This window comes from Drosophila mauritiana, chromosome 3R (genome assembly GCF_004382145.1).
Source record: "Drosophila mauritiana strain mau12 chromosome 3R, ASM438214v1, whole genome shotgun sequence".
Lineage (NCBI taxonomy): Eukaryota > Metazoa > Arthropoda > Insecta > Diptera > Drosophilidae > Drosophila > Drosophila mauritiana.
The window spans coordinates 24,901,711-24,916,030 of record NC_046670.1 but is presented as its reverse complement, the minus strand read 5'-3'; the positions used below and the strand labels follow the sequence as shown (position 1 = coordinate 24,916,030).

At 46.0% G+C, this 14,320-nt stretch overlaps 1 protein-coding gene across 3 annotated transcripts in view; it reads right to left on the bottom strand.

The window, feature by feature from the left end:
- LOC117144405 (polyadenylate-binding protein RBP45) overlaps positions 1 to 14,320 on the bottom strand; it is a 54,157-nt gene that overhangs the window by 23,985 nt on the left and 15,852 nt on the right. For 2 of the 3 annotated variants that reach the window (XM_033309543.1, XM_033309541.1), the window contains exons 1-2: positions 13,599 to 13,726; positions 11,043 to 12,021 (exon numbers count right to left, since the gene is read on the bottom strand). The exons of the other annotated variant lie outside the window; for it this stretch is intronic. In XM_033309543.1, coding sequence (XP_033165434.1) covers positions 11,043 to 11,526 — 484 coding nt within the window. In that variant the 5' untranslated portion in view covers positions 11,527 to 12,021; positions 13,599 to 13,726. Of the gene's footprint in view, positions 1 to 11,042; positions 12,022 to 13,598; positions 13,727 to 14,320 lie in introns of those variants that run through there. 3 annotated transcript variants of the gene reach the window in all.

Genomic DNA, 14,320 nt, shown 5'->3' with positions numbered 1-14,320 from the left:
GTAAAAGCGGCAACAGCGCCAAAGTCAACTTAGACGTCGCCATATTGCGCATACGACGCGTGTGCCCGTGTACCCGTGTGTGTGTATGTGTGTGTGGGTGAGTTTGAGGGCAGTCCTCTCCCTGCCCACGTGTGTGTGAGTCCTATTTGTGTATTTACTCAACTGCTGTACCCAAAGCGCACTTGAGTGTGTATCATCATCAACATCAGCTGCTCTTCAGCCACCCAAGCCAAAGCAAACCCAGCCAAACCAAGCCAAACTGACGACCAGAAGCAGAGGCAAAAACCCGGACCAAGTTGAAGTTGCCGACTCCGGCGGCAGCACTAAAGATACAATGCTGCAGATACAGCCAGAAGAGTCGTGCCCACAGGACACTCCCCCCTGCATTCTGTGGCCACTACACTGACAGTATCTTTGGATGCTTAACAACATTACAAGCTGACTTATGAAAAAGGGGGTGCGTTCGGGCGAGTCCCCTGCAATTTGACTTGACTTTTACGTATCGTCAAGTACTTTTCTGGTTTTGCTCACTCGGGGGACATTTGTCAGTCGAGAGACGAATTTAATTTCTGCCATTTTCCGAGCGATGTCTGCGCTCAGATATGCATTGCAATGAAAGTCATACTCGACATGTATGTATGACGAGACGAGATATCCAGATACCGGATTCCGGATTCCAGTGGGTCGTGGTCGGTATGTCGGTCTAGTCCGGTTGTCTGGCCAAACGGCAAAACTCGTTTTTAATATTCAGCCTGCAGTGGGCGCACACAGCGTATGCGTAATATTATTACAACTGCAGCAGAAGCTTCAAATGAAACTATTTTCTGGCCCTCTTTTGTGGGCGTGTGGCCCACACTGAATTCATTTCGCATTTAAATTGCTGTTCAGAGAGCAATTAGCCGAAATTATTGCTGCTACGTGTGCATCGTCACTTGGCAAGCCCAAATTAGTGGAGCCCAGGCCACCATGGCGAATGCTTAATGCGAGGCTAAAGGGAAAAATTGGGGGGAAAAACAGAAAACTGCTGATTTGCGGTTTGCCAATACCCAAACGATGCGAGTTCCGCAACCACAACGAAATTCCCAATAATTTACCAAAGAAAAAAAGTCAGTAAGATGGCAGAATTATGCCAAAACAAATCAAGCAAATGAAAATATCACAGCCACAAAATCAGAGCAAGACACACGCAGCGCTGCACAGTGGGTGGGATTCGACTCGTGGGTGGCGGGTGTTGCTGGTGCCACAAATGCTGTGCTTAATAGGCATCAGCTGGGTATTAAGTTGTTGTTTTTTGTCATCGTCTTCGCCGCTTCTTGGCAGCATGACAACCTTTTTTATGCCATTCCATCAGGACGAGGGGCGGGCTGAAAGGAGGAAATAAGTCCCGAAGTCCTGAATCTCAGTCGTTTTGACAGGCGTTTGCCCTTGCCTGTGAATTCAACAAACAATTTGCGGAATGCCATTAGGTGACGCCTATTGCTGAAATTATCTCTGGCTTTCTTGCTTTTTCTTTTGTGGAGCGAAATTTCAATCACCTCATCTTTTGTTGAACTCCAGACCTGGGCAAATAGGCAATAACTAGTTGACGGGGGTGGCGCACAAAGGAAGCCCACAGAAAGTATTGCCTACTTTTGTGGGCGCACAATGTTAATGGGTTTTATTGTTAGCAAAAAAGAGGTAACAGAAAGGAATAAAATCCACAATCTCTCCCTTTAAATTCATCATATACCCATAAGCCGTTGATGGTTTTCAAATCATTTAGGCTGTTCCTTATTCAACACCCACGCCGAAATTGCATTAAAACTTTGACCTCACAAGGGAAAAAAAAACGCAGAAGGCAAAGCCGAAAGAAAAAATTAAAAATTAATAGCAACTGTCGAGTGCCAATGGAAACCACAATGCAGCGCACAACTAGGAACACACAAAAAATACAAAATAAAAAGAACAACAAGAGCTGCGCAACAAAAACTAACCGCCTAACAAAGTGTAAAAAACTATTGAGTGCTGGCGTCCCAACACTTCACTTTTGCCCTACCCCACCCTCGATTGCTGCAACTAACAAAAATTTCTAATTTAAAAGTTTTACGCCCAACCGCCGACGACGAGCAACGAGCGGGCCAAAAACAAAAAGTGGGCGGAAAATGAAGGCAGCCGAAGCTGGAAAATAGAAAATAGCAACAAAGACATAGACACAGACATAGACGGCAAATAAAAACGCAACAGATAATGCAATTCCCGCCCAGGAAGAAAGTGGCTAGCTGCAATTTTGTTGCTGCCGACTTCGTCCTGCTTTCGTCCTGGCTTTGTCCTCGTCATCGTCATCGCTTCGTCCTCGTAGGCGTTGTGTTGTTCTTGCCCACATCGTTAGCAATGCTCATCGGCAACATTTCGTCAGCTTCCGCTGGTGGGCGGTTGGGTGGTCGGGGCGCTTCTCGGCGGTTCCTGGTGGCTCCTGGTGGGGCGGTGGGTCAGCGGAACAGCCAGTGAGTTTGCGGCGGTTGGAGGAGCGCGTCATGCGCGTTGGCCATCCTGCGTGGGCTGCAATCGCAATCGCAGGGGCAAAAGCAAAGGCAAAGGCACTCGCTCCTCCTCCATCTTGCCAGCCACTATTTTTATATGCTGGCCCAGTCTTTGTGGCACTCGCCCCGGGGGTTTTTAGCCGGATTCGGTGGTGCCACGGTGCCAGTGGTGGTAGCCGTGGTAGTGGTGGTGGTAATGGTGGTGGTTTGGGACGAGCGTTTGTCATTGTGCATTACTTTTAGCATGCATCGCGGCGCGTTCTCTGATGCAACAATGTTGCCCGCCCATTGTTGTAATCTGTTTGTTGCTGCCCGGTTCGTTGGCTTACACTTGGAAAAACAGAATCAAGAGTGTGCATTTGGCAACAAAAGTCTGCCAATAATCATGAGAATAAAACCATAGACCACTCTATAATTTAAGGAGCTGTAAGTTAAATAACAACCTGTATTTATGCTTATGATAACTTTCTGCAAGTAATTTACTAACGTTGCTGCACATTACTTTCAGTGATCGCTCAAGGTTTTTCTCTTGAAGAAATTTTACGATGATTTTCATTTTCATATTCGAATCGTGTGCTCGTGCGGGTTGGGAATAGCTAGCAAATCGAATTATATCTGCTGCCACAATGTAGACAACGGACAAGGCCGAATTACAATGCCTGCAGTCTCGTCCTGCATCTCGTCCTTTTTCGCCCTTTGGCCTTTGCCGCCCTTTGACCGGCACTTTGTTGTGTGGCTTGCGGTTCCCTTAAGCTGGTGCTCCGAAATTACCTTACTCTCGAAATTGGCTGCCGAAAAAGCCATACTTTTATGGCCCTGTGTCTGAGGCTTCATATTTCATTTTTATATGTGCTTTTTAATACGTATTTTGTCGTGCATAAGGTTGACATTTTGACACACTAATAAACATAATTTGCCCATAAAATACACTTTATTGCGCGCGCCCTGTATCAGCCATCAGTTTGGATCCAAGGATTCATGGTGTTTGTGCTGCTCTAGTGAGCTAATGCCGATGAGCGACAGTTAATGACAGGATCTGCTGGAGAGATAGCGTTAGACGAGACAGGTATAAAACCCAAATTAGGCGCTCCTGGGTTCACTGACCAACCTTTCGACCACGTCATTTGCCATTTGCCGCGTCTCGACTTGCATAATTAATTGCCAGTTGACTAGGGAAGTTCTTCCCTCTCTTCCTTTGCTCTAAATCACATTTTCCCATTTTGCACACAAACATTTTTAAATATTTATTAGCAACAGCTTACAAGCGCCATCCCATTTTCCAGCGTTAAGTAATTTCGTTATTTGCCAAACATGCGAGACCGGTTCGGGCCACAAATCCCGACGAGCCACGCCTTTTGATGCCATTATCTCATTCAGCAGCCTTGTCATCTCGTAAAGGATGCCTATTATAAATTAATTTCTGCCAGCCGTGGCTTTTCCTTGCCATCCTTATCGCCTTTATCACTCGCAGTGGGCCCGCACCTAAATACCGAGCATGTTGCTCCTGTTCCGGGCCATGTGTTGCTCATGTCGCCAATGTGTGTGTGTGTGCGCCCGACTATATGACTATATAATTTTTTGATTTAACGCAGAAGCTGCTCCTCCTGCTGCTGCTGGTGTGGCAATTTTTCAAAAAAAAAGAAAAACAAATGAAAAAACACCCTCATGCTTTCATTTTTGTTGCCCTGCTGTAAAAGTTGAAAGTTGTGCTGGTGCTTTTCCGCATTTCCCGCTCCTCATGTGTGACATTGATGCCTCCGCGCGCTGTGTGAGCTGTTTTATTGTTATCATTAAAGCGTGCCACCTCCCTTCTTGTTCGACATGTTGTCTTTGTCTTGGCCCTCGGCCTCCAATACCACCGATGATGCGGGCTGGCTCCTCGGCTCCAAACGGCCTCAACAAGTTTGACATGGCACTGGGGATGAGCCCCGGATCCGAGATCCCATTATGATTAAAAATTGCTCTGCCAGGGCTTATCTTTTGCGGCTGGCTGCGATCATTAATGAAGCAGAAAGTGATTGCCCAGGGCCATGATTAATTGGTGGCTAAAATACAGAATGATAGCGAGGGGAGAGCAGGGCACGAAGCAGTGAAATCAAAAGAAAGCTCCATGCTTTTCGGGTGCTAACTGCATTCCATTCATCAACGCTTGCCAACCGCAACGAGCAGCTGCTGTTTGGTGCTGGGGGGAAAAGGGAGGAAAGCGGCAGCAGATGCATTGGAAATTCAAATAAAATTTACCACAGTTTCTCGTAACTTTGTCAACGATGCGCAACATGACGCTGATGTCTGCCAGACATCTTGAGTGCGGGGAAAAGCGGGCGGAAAAGTCCGGGGAGGGAAGTGGAAAAAGACCAAGACCTGCCAGCGAATTGCAATTTGCAATTTTATGGCAGCGCTGTTGGAAACAGTGGCAGTACGACACTGGGAAAAGTGTCCTTTTATGTCAATTATGCAAATGCCATTAAACAGACTAAAAGAATTCCCTTAGCATCAAATATAGTCTGAATATATGCATCACTTTTTTACTCCATACCTTTAAATATTTGGACAGCAATAAATATAAAATTTAACAATTTGATAATTAACTTAATGTTGAAATGGTGGCACTTTTCTGCCAGTGCACCAGAAACCGCCGCAGTACAAAACAAACCAATTTAAATTTTCAGCGAAGTCGGTGGATCGGCGGTTGGTGTTAGTTTGGATGCAAAAACCCAGTTAACGGGAATGAAGATGGGGAAAAGCGTGGAAAATCAGGAAAAGCGGGACAGACGGAGCTGGCGAAAAGCGCAACAAAGCGTAGCTGACAAAATCAAACCGACAGGGCCAGCAAAACAAAACGCTGCAAAAAGAACGAGCTGAAATATTCGCAATGACAATTGAAAGTCGGAATTGAAAGTGGGTGGGTGCGCAAGGTGGTGCAGGGTCATGGGTGGCCTGGTGGCGTGTGGTTTGCTGGTTGTGCGGCACAGGGTGGTTGCTGTGGACTGGCCAAACACTCAATCAATAAATTATGCTGCCACGAAATATACAAATCAGCGAACGGGGAAGTGTCGCGGATGCCACAAAGTCAGGGGAGCATGGAGGAGCAGTGGGTGGTGCTGGGTTGGCGCTGGGGTGGTGCTGCTTGTTTGGCTGGTCACGCGGCAGCTGCAGAACAAAAGGCCATGCCACGACCCAGGAGCAGAGCAGCGAGTGACCCAAGCGGCGCACAGACGGATGTGGCTTTGTGGCTTTTGTGCGGTCGCTGCCTCTGTCTCTGCCTCAGTTGACGTCAGGCACCGCAGCTGCTGTTAGTCATTCGAGGAGAATCCTGTTGACGATGGTCATGGCCGGAGGATGACCAAGATAGCACCATCGCATGGCCAACACAAGCAGCAGCCGAAGGCAAACAGGGGTGTATTGGTTGGGGCTGTTTCAAAAGGGGTCAAAAAAGTGCTGGTAAAGTTGGGACGAGAATTAAATTAAAATTGACTAAATTACGGTAGCCAGAAATAAGTTAAATATTCCCATTGCCAACATGCCCATTGAACTTTCAACTCCATCTGCAGCACCCCCAAGCTCATCATAGATCCCCAAGGGAAGCCCCTTTAAGCCAAAACTGAATGGTAACCATGCCTACCCGGCTGACATTGTCAAATGCGTTGACTGCTGGCTGCATTGTGCCCGGTGCCACGGACATGGCATGTTTCTGTTGCTGCGTCCAGTTCCTGTGGCTGCGACAGCCTCCAAACAGGCGCCAAAGACAAAGACAAAGGCGCCCAGCCACCCGGTTGGCAAAATGGCTGCCCAGCTGACCCCCGGCTGACCTCAGACCCAACCCAAGCGGACTTTAAAGCCGCTGCCAGACGGAACGGCTCAACGGCATCGATTTTTCCAAACAGGAAGAGGACCAGACATTTTGCATGTGAGTCTGGCGGACATTTAAAATGCTGTGTATAAAACATTGATCATGATTGACGATTGCGAAATTACGAGCACTGGGATGCGCATGTGGATGCTGTGCCCGCAGGATAACAAGCACAATGCTGCCACCATATGAGCTTGTATTTGTGCATGTGCGTGTTATGATGGCCCGCCAAACATTTTTATCTGCGACTGCAGCGCACAAAAGAGTGCAACGCCGCTCCTGGGGAAAGTATTCACGTTTTATGTGCTTTTTGGCAGACTCGACTGAGAGCCAGCGGTCACTGGGATATTGTGCGGAAACAAAGCTGCATGGGGTCCTTAAAAAGTTTTTGATATCGGAATACATGATGGTTTAAAGGTCTGCTATCCCCTTATGACTTAAACTAAAGAACATTAAAGCTTTTAATCATTCCCAGCTCGGTTTTCCCGCATACAAGAGAAGACAAAGATGTTACACGATATTCGACTTACTGCCTTGGCTCGCCTTCAAAGGCTACTTGATCGATATTTGTAATCGTCCTTTAATTTGCACCCATCACGCACACGACGCACCTGACCAGACCACAGGACCTCGCCTGCCCCACCCCTCCACCGCCTTCACCGCCACCACCTGGCCTTGTCCAGTCAAGCGGTCCATTGTCCCCGCTGTGACTGTCATGAAGTCCAACAAAGCGGAAGCTGTAGGAATTTACCAACGTTTAAACTTTAATGCCTGCTACAACAGTTTTTATTCCTTTCTCCTTTTCTCTTTTAGTCCTTGTTGCATGTGAGTGTTGGTGAGTGTGTGTGTGTGTGGGCTTGAGATTTTTTTCCAGCCGGGATGTCTCTTTTTCTACGCCCCGTTCTCCGCTTCATCCCGCTGCCCGCTCCAATTGAACCTAATCCGGCTGCTAAAGTATTAGCTACGTAGTTGTATGCTCATCCCGGCTGTCCAAACTGCCTTATGCTGCTTTTGTTGTTTGCTGGCATTTAGCAAAAAAACAAAAGCAAAGGAGCCAAGAAAGGAGGAGGAAAGCGAGGCGGAAAATCAGGCGGAATGCCAGGGAGCTCTGGACAGGAGTGACGTTTGTTAAAAAGTTTTCCCTCTGTCCAGCCGGTTGCATGTGGAAGTGGAACTGCAGCGTCCACTTAATAACAAGGCATCAGCCGCTGGACGTCACTTGGAATACTAATCCATTGCCCACTTGCACCGCCCACTGAATTAAGAGAGCAGCCCGTAAAGAAATGTCCCATTCTCCACTATGTATATGGGATGCCATATGTTGTATTCTATATCCTGTCACACGGAGAAAAGTGCAAAGCCACCTACTAATGGTTAACTTATATGGATCATCATATATTATGAAAAGCTTTAATAGGTGTGTAAACTTCCGACACAACCTGTCTTACCAATTTTTAAAGATTTAAAGAAATTTTTCTTTTATCGAAGTGCAATTTTTGCGAGTGCATCCTTGGGTATTGGGTATTCTTTGCTGCATTCCAGCACCTTCCTGGCAGCCAGACAAAGTCGCTGCCAAAGTGGACAGCGAATGGACAGCAGGGCAAAGACATTAATGACAGCCAACATCAATGAGTGTCGGGTGGCGGTGAAAAATTAATACAAAACGACGTTGACAACCGGGGAAAACAAAGGGGTATCCCTGGGGACTCCATTTCCTTCTGCAAACTGGCAGGTGATGGTCGGCTGACTTGGCTTGGCGTCAAACATGGCGTATGATTGATTTTCCAGTCGTAAACTATGGCTGAGCTGTGAACCAAAGTCGGGGGCGCCAGATAAAGCGGCAAATAAGCTTCAATAATAATAAAAGTTATAAATCTTTCGGCATGGTCTGCGGAGGACAAGGCGAGGTCCTTCCAAAAGGACGACGACGACATGCTGCAACGCGGCGATAATAACAATTTATTGCACACACACATATAACAGCCACACATACACGTGTAAGAAAATGCCGCGAGACACGATTGCAACAACAAATGGCGAGGACAAAGCGCAAAAAGCGAGCATAAAAACCACACAATAATAAAAATGAACAATGACAGGTTAATAGCAAATAAATGAAAGCCCATAAGGAGAAAGCAGAGCAGCTCGCAGAAGCTGGGTGGAAATAACGGAGCCAGACAAAGGACGAGATGGCGATGGCAATGCCAATGCCTCCGGTCCAGACGACAAACTATCCCCTTGGCCTAGGCACAATTGATATATAGTTTTCAATTTTAAAAACCATTGAGCAGCTGCAACGACGAGGCGTTGTGGCAGAAAAAAATGCCCAAGATATACGTAGCACGCAGCTGGCATATTTAAAGCATAATAACTGCAAGCAAGGACACGCCAGGACATTGCGGAATGATAATGGCGGCAAACGTACTTAACGGCCACAATAATGACGATAATGGGCGATGAGTTAGCGAGCAGTGAGCACTGAGCAGGTTGACAAAATGCACTCGGCATGCAATGCACTGCCTGCCAATAATAATCGTAATCATCATCATCATTATCATTAGGGAGCAGCAGTAGCAGCAGTAGCAGCCAAAGGACATTCGACTTTTGCACACGAATCGGTCTTTGTGTCTGCCTATGGAAGCGGAAAATGCATTAACTCAGCGGCAGACGCCGAACTGAATTTATTCTCCACTTTAAGGGTGCTTTCCCGCCCCCCAATTGTTATTCCGAATTGCGTCTCTGAATTCATCAGCCTAATTACGTGGCTCTTAATGGCTTCGCCAACGGAATTTATAGTGTTTTCCAATATATTCAAGGTCTGCCCAGCAAAAAGGAGCCCAGCTTAAGCTGTAATTATAAAAAATGTATGTTGGCTGTCGGTAAACATTTAATATGCTTATTTATTCAATTACATTCAGGCGCAAGAGTGTGCAAAAACTATCGCTGCAGCCAGGAACATGAATATGCAAATCGATGGAGAGCTAGGAAAAAATTGGTAGATAAAATAATATAAATAATTTGCATTATGGCAGCGGCAACAGCTAAATGGGCTTCAAATTCAGGCATAATCTGCCCAGCTCGGCGCGCTCAATTTTATTTCACTTTATTTTATAATTTAAATATGCCATATTTAATATACGATAGGTGTCGCAAGCCGCCTGCAAGCGGATTAAATTTCGACCCGCCACATTTTATTAAATTTTCGCTCGGCCAACGCGAAAAGCGCCATGGCGACAAAGTGAAAAATCGATCACCTGTTTAAAGTTGGCCCACCGAAGCCAAGGGAAAAAAATCAAAAAAGAAAACTGGGAGCACAACAATGGCCAGGCTACTTGGCAGCTGTGCCAACGCATCAGTCAACGTCCTTACCGTCCTTAACAAAGGACGACATTTGCCGGTTGCGACACTCAGACAAAAAGAGTAGCCACTTTATAAGCCAAATTCAACGCTGCCTTTGTCTGTTTGCTTACGACTTTCGAGTTGCACATTCTTGTGTCGTCGTTCGCTTTTGGCAATTTGTTTCTGCATCCAACAACGGATTCAATTGAAAATTTCGACAGACACTCGGCAAATTTAAAAACAAATTTGCCGCAAAGCAACGCCAGCGAACTTGCGAAAGAAACTTTTCTTTCCACAGTTCCCACTACAGCTGCACAGCTCCACAGTTCGCCAGTTCGATTTTCAATTCCCTGTCTCGGAAAAGCTGGTCAAGTGTGGACGTGCGTTTAAATGTTACGTATACGCCGCGTTGTCCGCCGCACTTCACGGGCTCGTCTTGTCTTGCACTTTTTCCTCTGACTGTGAGTCTACAAAAAAAAAAGAAGCGAAGAAACAAGAGCAGCAGACAGACAAGTGCCACGCCCCATCCTGGTATTTACATTGCCACCCACGCCGTCTGTTTGCTTTTGCCACGAGTGTGTTTGCCTTTCGTTTAGTCAGAATGCCAACTATGACAAAATCGAAGAATCAGGGAGTCCAAATCAAAATCAAATCGAATCGAATCGCGTCGAGTCGATTGACTGAGCCAATGCCACTGTGGAAATTGTCAATAATTTCAAATTGATTTCTATTTGACTTAGCTGGGCAACAAAGGCAGACAAACACCTTTGCTTCTATAATTGTGATAGTGATACCGATAGGTGGATGTGTGTGGGCTGCTTTTCTTTATATTTAGAGGCTAAGTGAAAACGTAAACTTTGACAAACACGCGGCCCTCGTTCTGGGGCCAAATAACATTAGACAGCTATTAGAGGCTTGGCCGACTTTTACGACGAAGACCATAAAAAGCATTACTTGAACAGCTCAAGCTGCTCGTAAAACTCGTGAAATTTGTATGGACCTGCGACTCAAATTGGGACTGGGACTGGGCATGGAGTACGGCCATAGGCGTAGGCAGGCAATAAAAGCCAATCGATAAGTGCCCAAAGTGTTGGTGGTCCTCGTAAACAAATGGGACGAGCCCACACCTCAATGGGTAACGTTCATCCATCAGGGAATCGTCAAGGGAGCTGCCCAGTTTTGAGGTACGAATTTATTAGCTGGCCCATCAACATATCGATTATGACAATTACGCACAGGAAGCACTAATATTAATGCTGCCATTAGTCTTAGAACATAATGATGCAGAAAGGGTGGAGATTCCATTCGAAATATTAGCTGATTCTTTGGCTTACCCTGCTTGGGCGAGATGCAGAGCACCTGCTGCTGCTGCGGCGACTGCTGCTGCGAGTGGATCTGGTACTGCTGCTGCTGCTGCACCACCACCGCCTGCTGCTGGGCGGCACAGACTGCGGCGGCCACCGCCTGCTGCTGCTGATGGTGGGCTGCTGCGGCTGCAGCGGCGGCTGCTGCGGCGGCCTGCTGCTGCGACTGCTGCTGCTGGTGCGGCGACTGCGACTGGGGATGCTGCTGTTGCTGCTGCTGCTGGGTGGTGACAATGGTCATCTGCTGCGACTGCTGCTTGCCGTTGGGTGCCTGCTGCTGCGACTGCTGCACCTGCTGCTGCTGCTGCGGGGGGGCGGGTGCCTGTTGCTGCTGCTGCTGCTGGAGGTGCGTCTGGTGGATGGCCAGCAGCTTTGTCTCGTAGGGCTTTCCGTGGGCGGCGCTGAGCGTCATCTGGGCGGTGGCTGGCATCATCAGCGTGGGCATGGCCAACATTTTCCGGCTGGCTCAGTGGTGCTGGTACTTTTGCGGTGCGAAATTTGCACGTTCTGCGGTTAAACGCAGCTCGCTTTAATGCTTAATGAAGTGCCTGGCGCCTTGCAGTTGATGATATAAATAAATTGTGTTATAATTTGGCTACGTTCGGGTTTTTATTTGAATGGCCGCCTTTTTGTGTGAAACCGCAGCGTTGTTGTGATGCTGCTGCTTGTTGTTTGGTCAAACGATTTGATGCATTAAATAATTTCTACAATTTTGCTAATTTGGAAAATGCTGCCTTTTTTGTGGTTTTCCTTGACGTTTGTTCCGCTTCGTGTTGTTTGTGGTTGGTTTTAGATTTTTAGTTTTTATAAAAAATTTCCTCTTTGCTTGACCTTCACTTATCACAGACCAATGAATTTTGTTTTCGAAAAGTTCATTTGGTTTTTGAATTATGTTTCCAGGCAGAATCCCCAGCACTCAAGGCAAGCGGATTCCCTTGGTTATATTTTTCTATGGAAATATTAAAGCACACATTTCTTTAGCTTGACGAAATATTTGCAAACGAAAAATGAAATTATTCCGCAAGCTGTAAATCATAAGTACAAACGAACAAACAAGGATAATTAACTTCGCCTGGCTGCTAGTGTGATCAAAGTCCTTCGAAGCATAAGAAAAGTAAATAAAACTGACGACTCGCCCTGTTTTTATTGGCAGCGCGCACAACCATTATCATATATCAAGACTAAGCCATTCACACATCATTTGAAAAATTAAATTTAATATTTTACGATTTGTGTGCTCCGGCATTCGCATACAAAGCGAAACATGAGCCAACAAAAAATAAAAAGTTATGCGCGTAACGCAATGTCTAAGTGCCAAAAGCAGAAACAGACAGCTCAGCCAGCTCAGTCAGCTCCCAGGCGAAAAAAAAATTATAACAATAATAATAAAAGCAGCGGAATACAAGTGCCAAAAAACACGCACAAGGAACCGAGCTGGGCTTTTACGACAGGACCCCGAAAGATGGCATTCCCAGCAGCCCAAACAAAGCAAGTCCTGACACCCTGTACGCCCCAAGTGTTGGCAAGTGTCAGGATCAGACGCTTCCGGTTTTTATATCTCGCGCACGAGGAGGACAGTCAGGCGGAGGGACGGACGGACAGACAAATGCTATGTATAAATATAAATATAAACTTATATTTTTATGTTTATTTGGGGGCCCAGGACACACGGAAGCACTCGCGGCCGCAAGGATAAAACGAACAAAAAACCAGGACGAGTGCAAGGGCCACACCAAAAATACAAAATACATACGACACCCAGCATTCCCTTCATTTTTATTCCGGCGGGCGAGTGTACTTCTGTGTGTGTGCGAGTGTGTATGAGAGTATGAATCACACACAGCTGCAGTGTCCTTTTTATATAGGAACCCAGTCGGCAGGCAGGCAGCATTTATTGGCTGCTCGTTGTCGGTTTATGTGGCCCACAAGCCGAAGTGCCAGACGCCTGTAGTTGTACATAATGTGGATATGGCCAAAAACACAACAGGCACAACAAAATACATGCACGCAAAAAGCGTTCTGGCTGGCTATGTAAATATGGCCAAAATCGATGCTCGCCTGGGTGACAACGGAGCCAAGGAACTCAAAACGGGTTAGGCGTTTTCAAAAATGCACAACTCAAATAGATTTTCTAGAAAAATCATTTCCAAAGTTTAAGGGACTTTTAAAAGCTATACGAAAAAAAATCCTGCCTCTAAATCACACTTATTAAATTCCGATTCACACAAATTTTTTAAGTTCGAAACACTTGGAACGTTTATGCAACAAAAGTCTTTTGAAAAACCAGAAACACCAAATCATATATCTTTTTGAAACACTAAAACAGCCAGCACAATTAAACTAAAGAGATTTTTACTAAATAAGCATATAATTGATTTTTATGTATTTTCGTTTATTTCCAAGCTTTAATATTTATTTTTGCAAATTTATATTTTATTTAATTCTTAGTTAGTTTTTCGTTTGTTCGGCTTTCGTTTGTATCACTTCGTCGATTGCTGGATTTTCCTTTTTCTCGCTTTTTCTTACTTTTCGGTTTTTATTTTGAATTCTCTTTAGCGAGCAGTTGGCTTTCGGTTTGCTTTTGGTTGGTTGGTTGGTTTGTTTGTGAAATTATAATAACAACTTAACAACAATGTAACGAATATCCTTTCTTAACGAGGACACAATTCAAACTGAAAGCGAAGCGCCTTCGTCCGCCTCACAAATAGTCAACACATCGTACCGCTCCGGTCGTTTACCGTTATTCTGCCGGCGTCGCTGCCGCTCCGAAAATCTTCCATCCTTGCCGAATGCTTGCCATTCGTGCTGGCCAAAAGGAAAAGTCCCGAGCGACGGCCGAAGTCCTGTTGGGAAAATCTTTCTCACAGGCATGCGCATGTGGAAATTCGAAAAGGTTGCTGTACTGACTAAAGATTTTCCGCGATTTTCCTTGTGCTAACTCTTAGGAAAATTTCCCTACTTTTCCTGACTATTATGGCACACTTGTGTGTTATACGAAACCACTCTGTTAATCTGCCTTATCATATTTCTTAATAAGGTCTAGTTCTAACAGCGTTTTCGAGTGCCGATTACATTAGCGCCTTTTTGCTCATTATGCAAAAGCCGCACAGTCGTGAGTGGAGTGTTCTTAAACGCTTTACACTAGGCAAACAAACAAAGGCCCAGACCCACATGCCATTGTTTATGCGCTCGAGAGCCAATAATCCACTTTTGTTTTGTTATCACTCCCCAGCCACCCAGCCACCCAG